A 15,503-nucleotide genomic window follows, 5' to 3' on the forward strand; every position below is an offset into this window, starting at 1 on the left:
CCTACCCTATTCTACATTAAAAAGTTAATAGCTCTATTACCTTACCAGCCCTTAAAAGGGCCTTTTTCGGGACATGCCCCAAAGAAAACAGCTCTTTTGCCTGTAAACTTGTTATTTTATTAGGGGGCTTAGATTAGGTGTAAGTAGCTTAAAATTGTTGTAATATTTTTGAAATGTTTGTAACTTATTTTTCTTTATTTTTTGTAACGTAGTTTTTTTTTATTTTTTGTTCTTTAGTTAGTTTATTTAATTGTATTTAATTGTAGTTATTTGTAGGTAATTAATTTAATTAATTTAATGATAGTGCATTGTTAGGTTTAATTGTAACTTAGGTTAGGATTTATTTTATAGGTAATTTTGTATTTCTTTTAGCTAGGTAGTTATTAAATAGTTAATAACTATTTAATAACTATTCTAACTAGCTAAAATAAATACAAAGTTACCTGTAAAATAAATATAAATCCTAGTGCATTGTTAGGTTTAATTGTAACAGGTTAGTTTTTATTTTACAGGTAAATTTCTCTTTATTTTAACTAGGTAGCTATTAAATAGTTAATAACTATTTAATAGCTATTGTACCTAGTTAAAATAAATTGAAAGTTGCCTGTAAAATAAAAATAAATCCTAAAATAGCTACAATATAATTATTATTTATATTGTAGCTATATTAGTGTTTATTTTAAAGGTATTTAGTTTTAAATAGGATTAATTTAGTTAATAAGAGTTATAATATTTAGATGTATTTAATTAATATTTAAGTTAGGGGGGTGTTAGGGTTAGACTTAGGTTTAGGGGTTAAAAATGTTATTATAGTGGCGGCGGTGTAGGGGGGGCAGGATAGGGGTTAATACATTTATTATAGGTGGCGAAGGTGTAGGGGGGGCAGGATAGGGGTTAATAAATGTATTATAGTGGCAGCGGTGTAGGGGGGGCAGGATAGGGGTTAATAAATGTATTATAGTGGCGGCAGTGTAGGGGGGGCAGGATAGGGGTTAATAAATTTATTATAGTGGTGGCGGGGTCCGGGAGTGGCGGTTTAGGGGTTAACATATTTATTATAGTGGCGGCGGGGTCCGGGAGCGGCGGTTTAGGGATTAATCAGTTTATTAGAGTGGCGGTGGGCTCCGGGAGCAGCGGTTTAGGGGGTAATAACTTTATTTAGTTGCAGCGGTGTAGGGGGGACAGATTAGGGGTGTTTAGACTAGGGGTACATGTTAGGGTGTTAGGTGTAGACAGCTCCCATAGGAATTAATGGGATGTCGGGCAGCAGCGAACATGAACTTTCGCTATGGTCAGATTCCCAATGATTCCAATGGGATCCGCCGCTGGGCCGGAAAAGTGCTGAGCGTACCTGCTAGTTTTTTGATAACTAGCAAAAGTAGTCAGATTGTGCCGAACTTGTGTACGGAACATCTGGAGTGACGTAAGAATCGATCTGTGTCGGACGGATCGAAGCTTACATCACTAAATTCTACTTTTGCCGGTGTGTAGGGCTTGATAACTTAGGCGAATCAGCCTTGACACAAATACGCTGCGGAATTCCAGCATATTTGAGGTTGACGGCTTGATAACTAGAGGCCATTGTTAGGATACCCTCTCTCTCTAAATCTCTCCTTTAATTCCCTAGATTCTAATTTAAATTTGTTCTCATCTTAGCAATTTCTTTTTAGGCGTAAATATTGGCCATAATGAATATTCTTTATTAAATTCTGAGGATGATGACTGCTATATGCTAGCAAGGTATTCCCTGCTGTAGGTTTTCTGTGTGTAGATGTTTCTATTTTGTTCCCTGTTCTTTTTATATTCAGATCCAAAAAAGTTATGCTGTCTGTAATCTGGGAAAATGTGAATTTCAAGTTCCATTTGTTAATGTTTAATTTGCCCATTAATGTTTGTAGTTTTTCTTCTGAATCTTCCCAAAATAGGAAAATATCATCTATGAATCTCAGCCATAGGCCAATACAATTTTCTCTATTGAATTCACTATCCAGAACACAATCCTGTTCCCACTTTCCCAAGTACAGACATGCATAAGTAGGGGCGCAACATGTCCCCATTGCAGTTCCCAATATTTGTTCATAAAATTTCCCATGAAATATAAAGTAGTTGTGCTCTAAAATGAACATTAGTAGTTCCAGCACAAAATCAGTATGTTTATCATATAGACTACCTCTCTGTTTTAGAAAATATTTACGTGCCTCAACACCTAATTTGTGTGGGATTGAGGAGTATAACGACTCCACATAAATGGCAACTAATAGTGTGTCTTGTTTAACGGAAATATCATCTAATTTCTTTAGTACGTCTATAGTATCCTTTGTATATGATGGTAAGTTAAATAGGAATGGTCTAAGGCAAAAATCTACATATTGGGAGATCTTTTCAGTTAATCAACCTAGTCCGGAGACTATTGGTCTACCGGGTGGTGGGAATTTTCCCTTGTGTAGTTTTGGAATCGTATAGAATGTTGGTGTAATTTGGAATTTTACTTCAAGGTAATCAAATTCCTTTTTGTTTATTATGTTATCTTCCAAGGCTTTAGAGAGTATTGAAAGCAGTAAATCATTATATTTTTATGTTGGATCAGACTTAAGAGGTTTGTACTGATTTCTATCCTTTAGTTGTCTCGTACATTCCTCTACATAATCAATGGTGTTGAGAACATAAAAGAGATATTAAGAACAACAACATTAAATATAGTGCAATAGCAAGACACTTCTTAGAGTTCCATAACAGTAATAAGAAATTGTTGAGGTCTAGAAGCAATAAATATGCAAGGTAGGGGTGGAAACTTAGATCAAAAATTACTCCAAGCAGAATGTAAATGGATTTTTAATCTTAAATCATTAAAACCCCTAGGCCTCAATGAGAAGATAAATGTTGCCCCATTTCTGTAGAAAGGATAAATAGATTTCAGTTTAAAATTAGAACCCTGATGCACGTCTAGGCTAATGATCGCTGAAACTTTACTAGACTTTTATCAGAAGAAATAATATTTGAATAAAATTCCCAAGTACTATAATAGGGATATATAACCTAAGGTTTAATATAATCAATAATATATTGTGTGTTCATGTATTGAATTATATATCTAGGGCTCTCTGATATCATTATATCAAGTAATTGTGAACAAAACTTTATAACATAAAAATCATGTTTGTTCTTGTATTGAACTAAATTCAAGATGCAGTGTCAACAGTCTGCAAAGTACTGCCGAAAGTAGATAAGGATAGAATGTAAATATAATTTAGATAGATGGCAACAAAAGTAACTAATTGTACTGACACAATTTCAACCCGGGAGTAAAGTAGAAAAAGAGGAGGAGTTTTCAGGCAGATTTAAACTGCATGATGTCTGCAACAAATCACAACTCAGCCAGAAGAAGCCCATGTACCCAAACGTGAAACGTGCGTAGCTGCTGCAATTGATCGGAGGGGTAACAGCTGACCACCTCCGTCTATACTTTGAGCCCCAGGAAAGTCAAGCCCTAAAAGGTCAGCCGCATAAGGAACGGTGAAGAGCGGTAAGGCATGGGTAACCACTAAGTGCCTGTTTGGATAACGGAACACTACTCTGGTAAACAAATGGAACTGCTTTGGGAAAGGTACAGTGTATATGAACAATGCTAACAGTGTGTGAATGAACTGTTCATTTGGATATCAATAATCATGGACCACAATTAACCCCAAGTAATTTCTTAGGTGTACCACCCTGCCACTGTGTAGCTATACTTACTGTCGATCAAAGCGGTAACTACATCCTAAACCATTACCTTTACAAGTTCCAAGCTCCAAGATTATGCTCTGTGTAACATTATCAATGTGAACTGTTTCTGTTCCTAGAATTTGGCTGACATAATGGTTCTGTTTTTTGAAAAGGCCGCAATATGGGATTATATACCTCTAATAATTAAAATCCCTTTTTTTCCCATGAATTGGATGGCCATTGTGACCCGACTAATAGAGGCCTCCAAGGGTGTCATATATGGAGCTATGTTGATATAATTATTTCCTATATATAAAATTGGGACTCAATGGTGTAATGTATAGTTGCCATCTATCATATAGAATTGCTACATATATATAATTTTGTGCAATATAAATGAAACATTTTTATCAGCAACCTGGTTTACCGAGAGCTCCTTCAGCCTTGCTATTTAAATTTTTGTGATACATATGTGCTGGGTTTTTCTTTGCAAAATTGTATTTTTTGACTCTCTGTGCACAGGTGGACGGTTATAATTAGGTTCTCCTATACCGGTCACTTTAAGGCTATATAACTGATTTAGAGTAGTGCTGGTATATCTATCTATCTATCTATCTATCTATCTATCTATCTATCTATATCTATATCTATATCTATATATATATATATATATATATACACAGGATAGATAGATAGATAGATAGATAGATAGATAGATAGATAGATAGATAGATAGATAGGTCTATATAGATATATAGTTATAGAAATATATATTTTAAATATATCTAACTATAATAACATTTTGTGAGTGAAGAAAAATGCTATTTAAACTATTTGTCAACGTGCCTTCGGATTTAGTGCACTTTGGCTTAGCGCACCTTCGTGTTAGTCCTCAAGCGAAAGCTAGAACAGGGTATTGTAGCGTGTCTAATTGAAGTCTATGGGGACAGGGACTTCCCTTTGACCTACAGACATTAGTGTGCCTGAGACTTTTGTTTGCATGATAACTTGTAACTTTCTACTTGTAATATGACTGGAAGAATAAGAGAACTATTGATTTAATTTGAGTTGGGCTAGCGCTCAATAGCACTAATATTTTTGGGCTCCATTAGTAATTTAGCCCTAAAATATATTTTGCAGCTTCTGGTATCCCTAACAGGATCTGCTGCTGATGTCATTAGCTTGTTTACTGATTAAATCATCAGGAGTGCCCTGATTTACTAGGACCTTTACCAATCAGTAAAGAAGGTGAACACTACATATTGCTGTCATTATTATTATTATTATTATTATTAATAATAATACAATTAACCGTATAAGACCGTTATGGCATTCTATTCCGTCCTAACCACGTCAGGCTTTAGCGCTGTTGTTCCAATGTAGACAAAGTAACCCGGTCATCAAAGGGTTAACTCTGCATTTTGTTAATTTTTTTAATAAAAATTAAAATATAATATTTTTTATCTGCTGCCAATGTTTTCGGTGAGTGGGGTTAGAATTGGGTCAGTTTGGGAACAGCAATGAACACAAACAAATCTAAAAAATATATATATGATTAAGGGACATTAAATACTTTGAGATGGTAATATAAAATTATAAACTGTATATTTATGGGGGGAAAAACCTCTGGAATATACTCTCGTTATTTATTTTGGCCCCCTTTCCTATAATTCAATTTTTAAATTGTCGCCTTTTTTGTTCCTGTCAGAAATGGAAGTGCAGAATTCTGTTTTATCCCACACAGCAATTGGCAGCACACTCTACTGACCTATTTTAAACTGTCCCTAATTGGCCACAGCAGAGAAAGAAACCTAATTTACAACATGGCAGCTCCCATTATTTTAAAGACAATATTCAATATTTAAACATCTAATGAAACTTTAAAAAATACATCTACATGTTATTTTCAGACTACTTTTCTCTTTGAATTCATCATTCTATCTAGCATTTATTTAGTGTTTAATGTCCCTTTAAACATTTATATATACAGTACACATATATATATATATATATATATATATATATATATATATATATATGTACAGTATGTATATATAATATTGTATGTATGTGTGTATATATTTATATATATAATTATTTTTTAGGCAAAGCTCGAGACACCTAGTATTTTATATAATGGATTTCAGCACTGGATATTAGTACCTCAAACATACTTATACCTTAAACTTGTCCTGAAGGAGGGAAACCAAGCACTGGGTAAGTGATCTGAGAGTGTAAAGATTTACAAGAGTGGAGAGAGAAATAGGAACAAGGAAAGGAAGAGGAAGGGTGCTGATAGGTTACAAAGACCTAAACAAAACCTACCTTATGCTCTGCCTGTCATACTGAACAGTGTTTGACTCTTCTTGGCTGTAACTAATGCACATCAATCAATGACAAAGAGCACTATTATAACCTATTTTGCACTAGTAACACATATTCCAGTAGCAAAAGTGGTTAAAATATTATATCTCTCTTTCTTTTAATGATTTGCTTATCAGTAGCTATTGTAGATTGAATAGTTCCCTACCCTGGTAGCAGATACAATTATTCCAGCTCTATTTCTTACATAGAGGTTTACCATCTGCTGCTCTGACGTTGCATTCTGTTAAATACAGAGCCTTTAGTTCACATTGGGTTGATATGTGCTGGGTGAGTCGGGACAGATTCCCTCCAAGATCACTATTCCATGACAAATCTAGTGATTCTAACAATGGAATATGTTCAAGTGCTTCTCCTGGAAAAAAACACACAAATAGGTGGTTTAAACAAAAATAAAATATCAACAACACTGCACACTAAACTCTCATGATTCAAATAGATCATGCAATTTTAAAAGTCTTATTAACCCATTAAGGACCGGGCATTTTAGTCTACAACTTGCCCCAAAGAGGAGATTATTTTTATCATTTTTGACATCTCTCTATTTATACAGAAATAGAGCCTTGTTTGTTTTATTTTATTTACCTATCAAATCTTTATTTATTTATTTATTTTATTTTTTGTATCAAATTAATAAAAATAGAGAGATAGATTTCTGAATTCCCAAACATTTCTAGGTGATAAGTTACCTTGCTACTATGACACATTTTAAAAACATTTATTTATGTTAACATACTGCAAGCTAACTCCCAATCCAACAAATACAGCATGGTTTGTGTACTGTATCATTTGTACAGTTGAATCACAATAGATGGGCACATTAGTGCTGTGTGTGAGCAGCTCCTTATACCTGGTAACCATGACTAGCCAGGCATGGAGCTGCTGACACCAGCCTCTATAACACAGACAACTAATACAGGCAAACTTGCCCTCACCACAATGACCTGGGCCAAAACACAATTATTCCTAAATCAGACCAGTACCTCCACATTAAACCCTAACCACAGCTGACCAGCCATGCCACCACTATTAACTCTAACCACAATCTGCTCCAATTTGCCTGACACAGCTCCACTTGGTTATCCCCTACCCTACACTACAATTCTACAAGCAACCAAAGAAACCCACATGCAACCTGCCCAAATAGTAAACTCATTACCCCCTACACTATTACCAAATGGAAAATGATACCACACTTAGGATACACCCTACAGAAAACCTCCATACATGACCCCTATTAGTAAACCTCCTTAATTGTAAACCACCTATACAGTATATAGGTCCATCTAAACCCCCAACTAAAAAACACCAGGTTAAGTCAGCTGTTGGAAAAAAAAAAATAGTCACACACAGTAGAAATAGCTTTAGAATACAATCACGGCCACTAGAAAAAAAAAAAAAAAAAAAAAAAAAGACTAGTCACACACAGTAGAAATAGTCTTAGGATATTGTGATGGTAGTGGGAGTTGACATTACCGTATGGGGGCGTGGCTTATAGCCCTTATAGTCTATGTCGCAGGTACTACGTTAGATGTGTTGTACAAGCTGTTTACTTCAATGCTCTCAGCCTGAAGCTTGGACCACATGGCGACAGCGGTTTCAACGCTTCAGGATTGCTTCCAAGCTGGATTAGCAGATGCTGAGGTCTTACTGAAGCTACAGTTGGAGGCTGAATTAACGTTAGATGGGGCTATTTGGATCATATGGCCCGCCAGAGTGAACTTGGGAAAAAGCAAAGTGCTGATCTGAGGTCTGAGAGTATTGTGGATGAAGTGTAGCAGTTCAGGAGAGCTGCAGGTGAAAGGCACAGTGTGAGCGGTAGACCAAGGGCAACAGATAGGCCCAGAAGCGGATGGGTGCAGCAGACTTGCTGTACGCGGTGTAACCATATCCATGATCAGAATGTCATATGCCCCACTAAAGATAAAAGATGTAGAAGTGTAACCGAATGGGCCATTTTGAAGTGGCGTGTAAAACTGAATACATTGAGGAGATGCAGGTGGATAGTGACCAGGAGGGTCTAGAAGTGTCCTTTGTAGGGTCTGTTGTTAAACGGTCTGGTTCAGACGAAGATTGGCAGGTTACCCTTACTGTAATGGGAGCCAAGGTTGCCTTCAAGATTGACACGGGAGCAGACATCACTGTAATGTCCCTTGCAGCATTCATAAAACTGCCTCGACAGCCTCAGCTTGCAAAAGTTACAACGAAAGTTCATAGTCCTGGTGGCCGCATCGATTGTGTGGTGAAATTTCTTGCCAGCTGCGAGTACAAGCAGAGGAAATTTATCATGTGGGTACATGTAATTAGAGGTCAGTGTGTTAACAACCTATTGAGCAGGAAAGCAGCCTGTGGTTTGGGCCTTGTCGCCAGAGTGAATGAGATTTCGGAAGACATGTTTGGTGAATTGGGCCTACTGAATCGCAACCCAGTCCGAATATCACTTAAAAGTGATGCAGTCCCATACAGCATTACCACTCCTCGTAGAATTCCATTCCCACTCATGCCTCAAGTGGAGAAGGAACTTCTGCGTATATAGAATATGGGAGTTATTGAAGAGGTTGTTGAAGCAACTGACTAGTGTGCCCCAATTGTGCCTGTTGTGAAGAAAAATGGGAAGGTACACATCTGCGTAGATTTGAAAAGGCTGAATGAGGCGGTGAAGAGAGAGAGATATGTGCTGTTGACGCTTGAAGACATAGCTCCGAAACTGGCTGGTGCGAAGTTCTCTACACTGGATGCTTCCAGCGGCTTCTGGCAGATACATCTAGATCCACAGTGCCACAAACTGACTACCTTCATTAGACCGGTAGGTCGGTTTTGCTTCTGCAGACTCCCCTTTGGGATATCCTCTGCTCCCGAAATCTTTCAAAGAGGGATGAGTTCCCTCCTAAGAGACAACAAGGGCCCAGCAGTCATCATGGGCGACATTTTAGTGTATGGGTCTACATTGGAAGAACATGATCAGCGATTGAGCTGTGTACTGCAGACCATTAGAGAGTCTGGGCTGAAATTAAATAAAGAGAAATGCCATTTTAGAAAATCTGAGTTATGTTACTTTGGGCATATCATCAATGGAGATGGCATCAAGCCGGACCCTGATAAAATCCTTGCTATTGAACAGATGAAAAGTCCTTCTGATGTACACGAGCTGAGACAAATATTGGGCCTTGTGAATTATGTGGGCAGGTTCCTTCCAGATTTATCCACAGTACTACACCCCTTCACAGAGTTGTTGAAGAAAGATGTTGCCTGGGTCTGGGGTCCTCCACAGGAAGAAGCTTTTGTACAGGTCAAGTCCTTGCTGGGGTCTGCCCCAGTGTTAGGGTTCTATGACCATTCTAAAAAGACTGTGGTTAGTGCTGATGTGAGCAGTTATGGGCTAGGGGCCGCCCTCCTGTAGCTGAATGAAAACAAACTACAGTCCATCGCCTACTGTTCCTGTACACTGACGGCTGCTGAGTCGAAATATGCCCAAATTGAGAAAGAGTGCCTGGCTGCAGTTTGGGCCTGTGAGCGTTACCTAGTGGGTTTACAGAAATTTAGTCTGGAGACTGACCATAAACCGCTAGTCCCTCTAATCAACTCAGGCAGTGGATGTGCCGGGGAAACAACTGGTAGTGGCAGATACACTTTCCAGGCTCCTGCTGGCTGCTGCTGAAGAATCTTCAACGGAATCAGATGTGAAGGTGTATGTGGATTTAGTTCTGGCATCCAAATCCATTTCTTTAGGAAATCTATAGCAAATAAGACAGGAGACACGTTTAGATACAGATGTTATTAAGTACATAAAAGAAGGTTGACCCGAGAGCCGGGCAGCCTGGATGTCTTTAAGTTCTTACCAGTCAGAGAGGTCACAGCTCATGGAGCTGGATGGGTTAGTGCTGTTCCAAGACTGCATTGTCATTCTTGTTAGCATGCGGCAGGAGAAGTTAAGCAGGATTCATGATGGCCACTTGGTCATTACAAAGTGCAGAGAAAGGGCAGCTACAGCAGTATGGTGCCTGGGATCAGTTCTGACATTGCAAGCCACATGCCCTTGAAATCTACCCTGCTCCCTGCATGCCCATGGCAGAAAATAGCTGCAAATTTGTGCAAACCGCATGGGGAAAATTACCTAGTCATGATTGACTACTATTCCAGATATTTGGAGACTGCAGCCTTGAATGAGATCAACAGTCAAGCCGTTATCACTTGTCTCAAGAGCTTGTTCACCCGGTGGGGCATACCAATGTAGTTAGTGAGTGATAACGAAATGCAGTTTGCTTCCATGGAGTTCAGTTCTTTCAGCAGTGAATATGATTTCTTCCATTCTACGTCAAGTCCACATTACCGCAGGCCAATGGAATGGCTGAAAGCACGGTTCAAATATCAAAGTTCATTTTAAAGCAATCTGAGCCGTACCTAGCTCTCTTGGCCTATAGGGCGACTCCCAGCCATGCCACAGCCTTTAGCCCAGCACAGTTAATGATAGGACGTCAGATCTGCACTACACTACGCTCTGTGGGTTTTTTCCAGCCAGCTCGCTCTATTCCTTGGGACGAGGTCCTTAGGAGGGATAAAGAGGCAAAAAGGGGCTACCGATTCTTCTAAGACAGAAAACACTCCGTGAGTGTCAGGGTTTTCTCCCTGTTGTAATTGCCATGTGCTGCTGGCAGCCATTTTACTCACCTCTCTTCCTGACTATGGTGCATTGTGGGGGATGCTGCTCATTTCCTGCACTTCCTTTTATGGCCAGACTGGTGTGCATCATCCATGTGAGACAGGATGCAGTCTCAGAATTATGATGTCATCACTTATTATTTAAAGGGCCTCTGCTCAGTATGCTTTGCCTTTGCGTTGTCTCAGACCTGTTTGTGAGAGTTCCTGTGTATTACCTGGCTGCCTGACGTCCTTCCTGGTTCCAGATCCCTGGCTTGTTCCTGACTCTGCTGTTTTCCTTGTTCCTGATTCCAGTTCGTCTGACTATTCGCTTTGGCTCCTGACTCGGCTTGTCTGACTACCAGCTCTGGTTTTGACTCCTGGCTTGTTATTTGACTTGTGGACTTTTTATTATTTTTTGCTATTAATAAAGGTGTGATTATTTTTGCACTTCTCATCTCAGTCTGATTCCTGGCACCCTGACATTACGCAAAGGCCATGAATCCTGATGGTGCTAATAATCCACCTTTACCTGCCATCATTTCCAGGATGGATGAGCAGTATCACCGCTTGGATCAATTTGCACTAGCCCTGCAAACCCTGCTGACTCGCACTGCACATTTGGACCAAAGTGTCCCGCAAGTTATGGCTGCTCCTGTTTCCGCTGCTGCACCTAGTCCTACCAGGAGCATGTCCGGTTCTGCACCTCTACCTCAGTGATATGGAGGCGATCCTATTCAGTGCAGAAGGTTTTTGAACCAGGTGGGCATTTACTTTGAGATGTTACCTCAGGCGTTTCCCTCTGACAGAGCTTAGGTGAGATTTCTCATCTCGTTACTCTCTGACACAGCTGTTGCCTGGGCTAATCCCTTGTGGGAGACTAATAAACCTGTGATTTCAAATTGCCCTGAATTTGTGGCCTCCTTTCGAAGGATATTTGATGTTCCGTCTCGCTCTTCCTCTGCTGCTAAACGACTCATGTCCATTCAGCAAGGTACAAGATCTGTTGCTCAGTATGCTATTGAGTTCCGTATGCTTGCCGCAGAGGTAGGTTGGAATAATGAAGCCCTTGTTGCCGCCTTCTTTCATGGGCTCTCTGATGCGATTAAAGATGAAGTTTCTGCCAGAGATTTACCAGAGGATCTCGAGGCATTGGTGTCTTTTTTGATCCTAATTGACATCAGAGTCAGAGAGAGGCCCTCTTTCAAGGAGCGCTTGCGGAAGCCTCCTGTTCCGTTGTCTCCTATGTGTTTGTTCCCACCCATGCCTCCCTATCCTCCCATGCCTCCTGGTCCCGAGTCACTAGGTACTGCTGAGCCGATGCAGTTGGGATTCACGCGTCTCTCCGCGGAGGAGAGGGGCTTTAGGAGGAGGGAGGGGCTCTGCCTCTATTGTGGGTTACAGGGTCACCTTTTGAAGTCTTGTCCTACACGGCCGGGAAACGCTCACACCTAAGGTCCTGTCAGGGGCAGACCTTGGGTGGTTTATCCTCATCCCCGGAACCGCTTAAGGAGAAAACTTTGGTCACGGTTGTCCTTTCCTGGGTGGACTCCTCCATAGTCACTCAGGCTCTTGTTGACTCCGGTGCTGCGGGCTATTTCATTGAAAGTGCTTTTGTATCAAAGCACTCCATTCCTGTTTTGCCTCGGTCCGTTCCGCTTGCTATTGAGGCCATTAATGGCAGGCCCCTTCAGCCCGCACTCGTTACTCATGAAACTGCTCCGTTGTCCATGGGTGTTGGGGCTCTCCATTTTGAAACCCTCCAGTTCCAGGTGATAAACTCTCCGACTGGCGCAGGTCCGAAATGTTGTCGTGGTCCCCGCAATGTATTTCCACTTGTCTTCGGAAACCAGTTAAAGTCTTGTGCACTTCTTCGGTATCTCAATTGCCAGAGGAGTACCGAGAGTTCCTAGACGTGTTTGACAAGGTGCGTGCCGGTACATTGCCTCCTCACCGGTCTTACGATTGTGCCATAGACCTGCAACCTGGAGCCATTCCTCCTCGGGGCAGGGTGTACCCTCTGTCTGTTGCTGAGAATTGTGCTATGGAGGAGTATGTTGCCGATGCTCTGTCGCGGGGGATCATCTGCAAATCCTGCTCTCCTGTAGGGGCTGGCTTCTTCTTTGTGAAGAAAAAGGGTGGCGAGTTAAGACCATGTATCGATTATAGGGGTCTTAATCGTCTTACCATTAAGAATGCTTACCCTATTCCGCTTATTATGGAACTCTTTCACCACCTCAAGGGAGATACGGTCTTTACTAAACTTGATTTGAGAGGAGCGTACAATCTCGTAAGGATTAAGGAGGGCCACGAATGGAAAACAGCATTTAACACCAGGAGCGGGCATTATGAGTATCTTGTAATGCTCTTTGGCCTATGTAATGCTCCTGCTGTTTTTCAGGAATTTATTAATGATCTCCTACGAGATATGTTGCAACAGTGTGTTGTGGTGTACTTAGACGACATCCTCATACACTTACCCACACTTGAGGCTCATAGTTCTGATGTTACACGGGTTCTTCAGAGACTACGCAAGAACGGCCTGTTTTGTAAACTCGAGAAATGTGAGTTCCATCAGACTCAAGTAACCTTCCTAGGTTATGTTATCTCCGTTGCAGGGTTCTCCATGGATCCTGACAAGTTATCTGCATTTCTGCTGTGGCCTCGCCCAGTTGGTCTTCGGTCTATTCAATTACTATAGAAAGTTTATTAAAAACTTTTCTTCCTTGGTCAAACCTATCACAGACATGACCCGTAAAGAGAATGATCCACTCCATTGGTCACCTACTGCCATTAAGGCCTTTGATAGTCTTAAGAATGCCTTTGCTGCCGCTCCAGTTCTGGCTCATCCTAACCCTGTCCAGCCTTTCGTTCTTGAGGTCGATGCGTCTGAGACTGGAGTAGGTGCCCTCTTGTCTCAAAGTCCTACGCCTGACGGTTCCTTGCATCCGTGTGGTTTCTTCTCTAAGAAATTGTCTCCAGCGGAGTGCAATTATGAAATTGGCGACAGGGAATTACTGGCCATAATTTTGGAGGAATGGAGGCATCTTCTCGAGGGTACTAGCGTGCCAGTACTCATTCTTACTGACCACAAGAATTTAACTTATCTATCTGAAGCAAAACGTTTGTCGCCCCGACAGGCCAGATGGGCGCTATTTTTGTCTCGGTTTAATTATATGGTCTCCTACCTGCCTGGTAGTAAGAATGTTAGGGCTGATGCCCTCTCTCGACAATTTTCGCCTCTGTCCAAGGAGGAGTCTGTACCTACTCCTGTTATACCTCCTGACCATATTTTGGCTACCATACGTACTAATTTGATTTCTCCCTTGGGGGGAGGAGATCCTGGCTGCACAAACCAATGCACCTCCTGAGAAACCTAGTGGTAAGTGTTTTTTTCCTGAGAATCTTCAAACTAAACTTTTGCACACTTACCACTATCCTAAAGCCGCAGGTCACCCAGACAAGAACCAAATGATTTGGTCTGTCACTCGACAATTCTGGTGGCCAGGTCTTCGTTCTGATGTTGCTGCGTATGTTGCCTCCTGCTCAGTTTGTGCACAGAATAAGACTCCTCCACGTCTTCCTGTGGGTCTTCTTCAACCTATTGCTAATGGTGAGCGTCCTTGGACACATCTTTCGATGGACTTCATTGTCGAGATCCCTGTTTCCAATTGCAATACTGTTATCCTTATGGTGGTTGACCGTTTTTCTAAAATGTCACATTGCATTCCCTTGATGAAGCTGCCTATTGCTCAGGAGCTTGCTTCAATTTTTGCCCGGGAGGTCTTCCATTTACATGGGTTACCCAAGGAGATAGTGTTTGGACCAGGGTAGCCAGTTTGTCTTCAGATTTTGGCATTCCTTTTGTGCTTAAATGGGGATCCAGCTTTCCTTCTCCTCGGCATATCACCCTCAACCCAATGGGGCTGCGGGACGGTCTAATCAAGCTCTGGAACAGTTCCTCCGTTGCTATGTCTCAGATCACCACAATAATTGGTCTGAACTGTTACCTTGGGCAGAGTTTGCTCGTAATAGTGCTATTAATGCTTCCTCCAAGTTATCCCCGTTCATGGCGAATTATGGGTTTCAACCATCCTTGTTGCCCAATTCATTCATGTCTCAGGATACTCCGGCTATGGAGGAGCATCTCCAGCAACTCCGTTCCACGTGGGTGCAGATTCAGGATTGCCTTCATCGTTCTATGCAGCGCCAAAAGTTCCAGGCTGATCGTAGGCGTCTGCCCGCACCTTCCTACCAGGTTGTTGAGAGAGTTTGGCTGTCCTCCCACAACTTGAACCTTCGTGTGCCTTACAATAAATTGGCTCCCCGTTATGTTGGTCCTTTTCGAATACTCCGACGGGTTAATCCTGTGGCCTACGCTCTTGACCTTCCTCCTGCTATGCACATCTCCAATGTTTTTCATGTCTCCCTCTTGAAACCATTGGTTTGTAATCGGTTTACCACTGTGTTGCCTCGTCCCCGTCCTATCTTTGTTGACAACCATGAGGAGTATGAGGTCAGCAGCATTATTGACTCTCGTATGTCGAGGGGCTGTGTACAGTATTTGGTTCACTGGAGGGGCTACGGTCCGGAGGAGCGTTCTTGGGTTCCCTCCTCTGATGTTCATGCTCCCGCCCTCCTCCGTGCCTTCCATGCCCGTTTCCCCAATAAGCCTTTTGTCCTCCCGCGGGGGAGGGGTCATTGAGGGGAGGGTACTGTCAGGGTTTTCTCCCTGTTGTGTTTGCCATGTGCTGCTGGCAGCCATTTTACTCACCTCT

The 15,503-nt window shown here is 41.4% G+C and overlaps 1 protein-coding gene across 2 annotated transcripts in view; it reads right to left on the bottom strand.

The window, feature by feature from the left end:
* The window catches only part of LRRC31 (leucine rich repeat containing 31), a 78,304-nt gene that overhangs the window by 43,581 nt on the left and 19,220 nt on the right, over positions 1 to 15,503 (bottom strand). The window contains exon 5 of one of the 2 annotated variants that reach the window (XM_053710121.1): positions 6,287 to 6,442. In XM_053710121.1, the coding sequence (XP_053566096.1) occupies positions 6,287 to 6,442 (156 nt within the window). Of the gene's footprint in view, positions 1 to 6,274; positions 6,443 to 15,503 lie in introns of both variants that reach the window. The other variant, XM_053710120.1, reaches the window with a different exon arrangement.

The sequence above is a fragment of the Bombina bombina genome, chromosome 4 (assembly GCF_027579735.1).
Source record: "Bombina bombina isolate aBomBom1 chromosome 4, aBomBom1.pri, whole genome shotgun sequence".
NCBI lineage: Eukaryota > Metazoa > Chordata > Amphibia > Anura > Bombinatoridae > Bombina > Bombina bombina.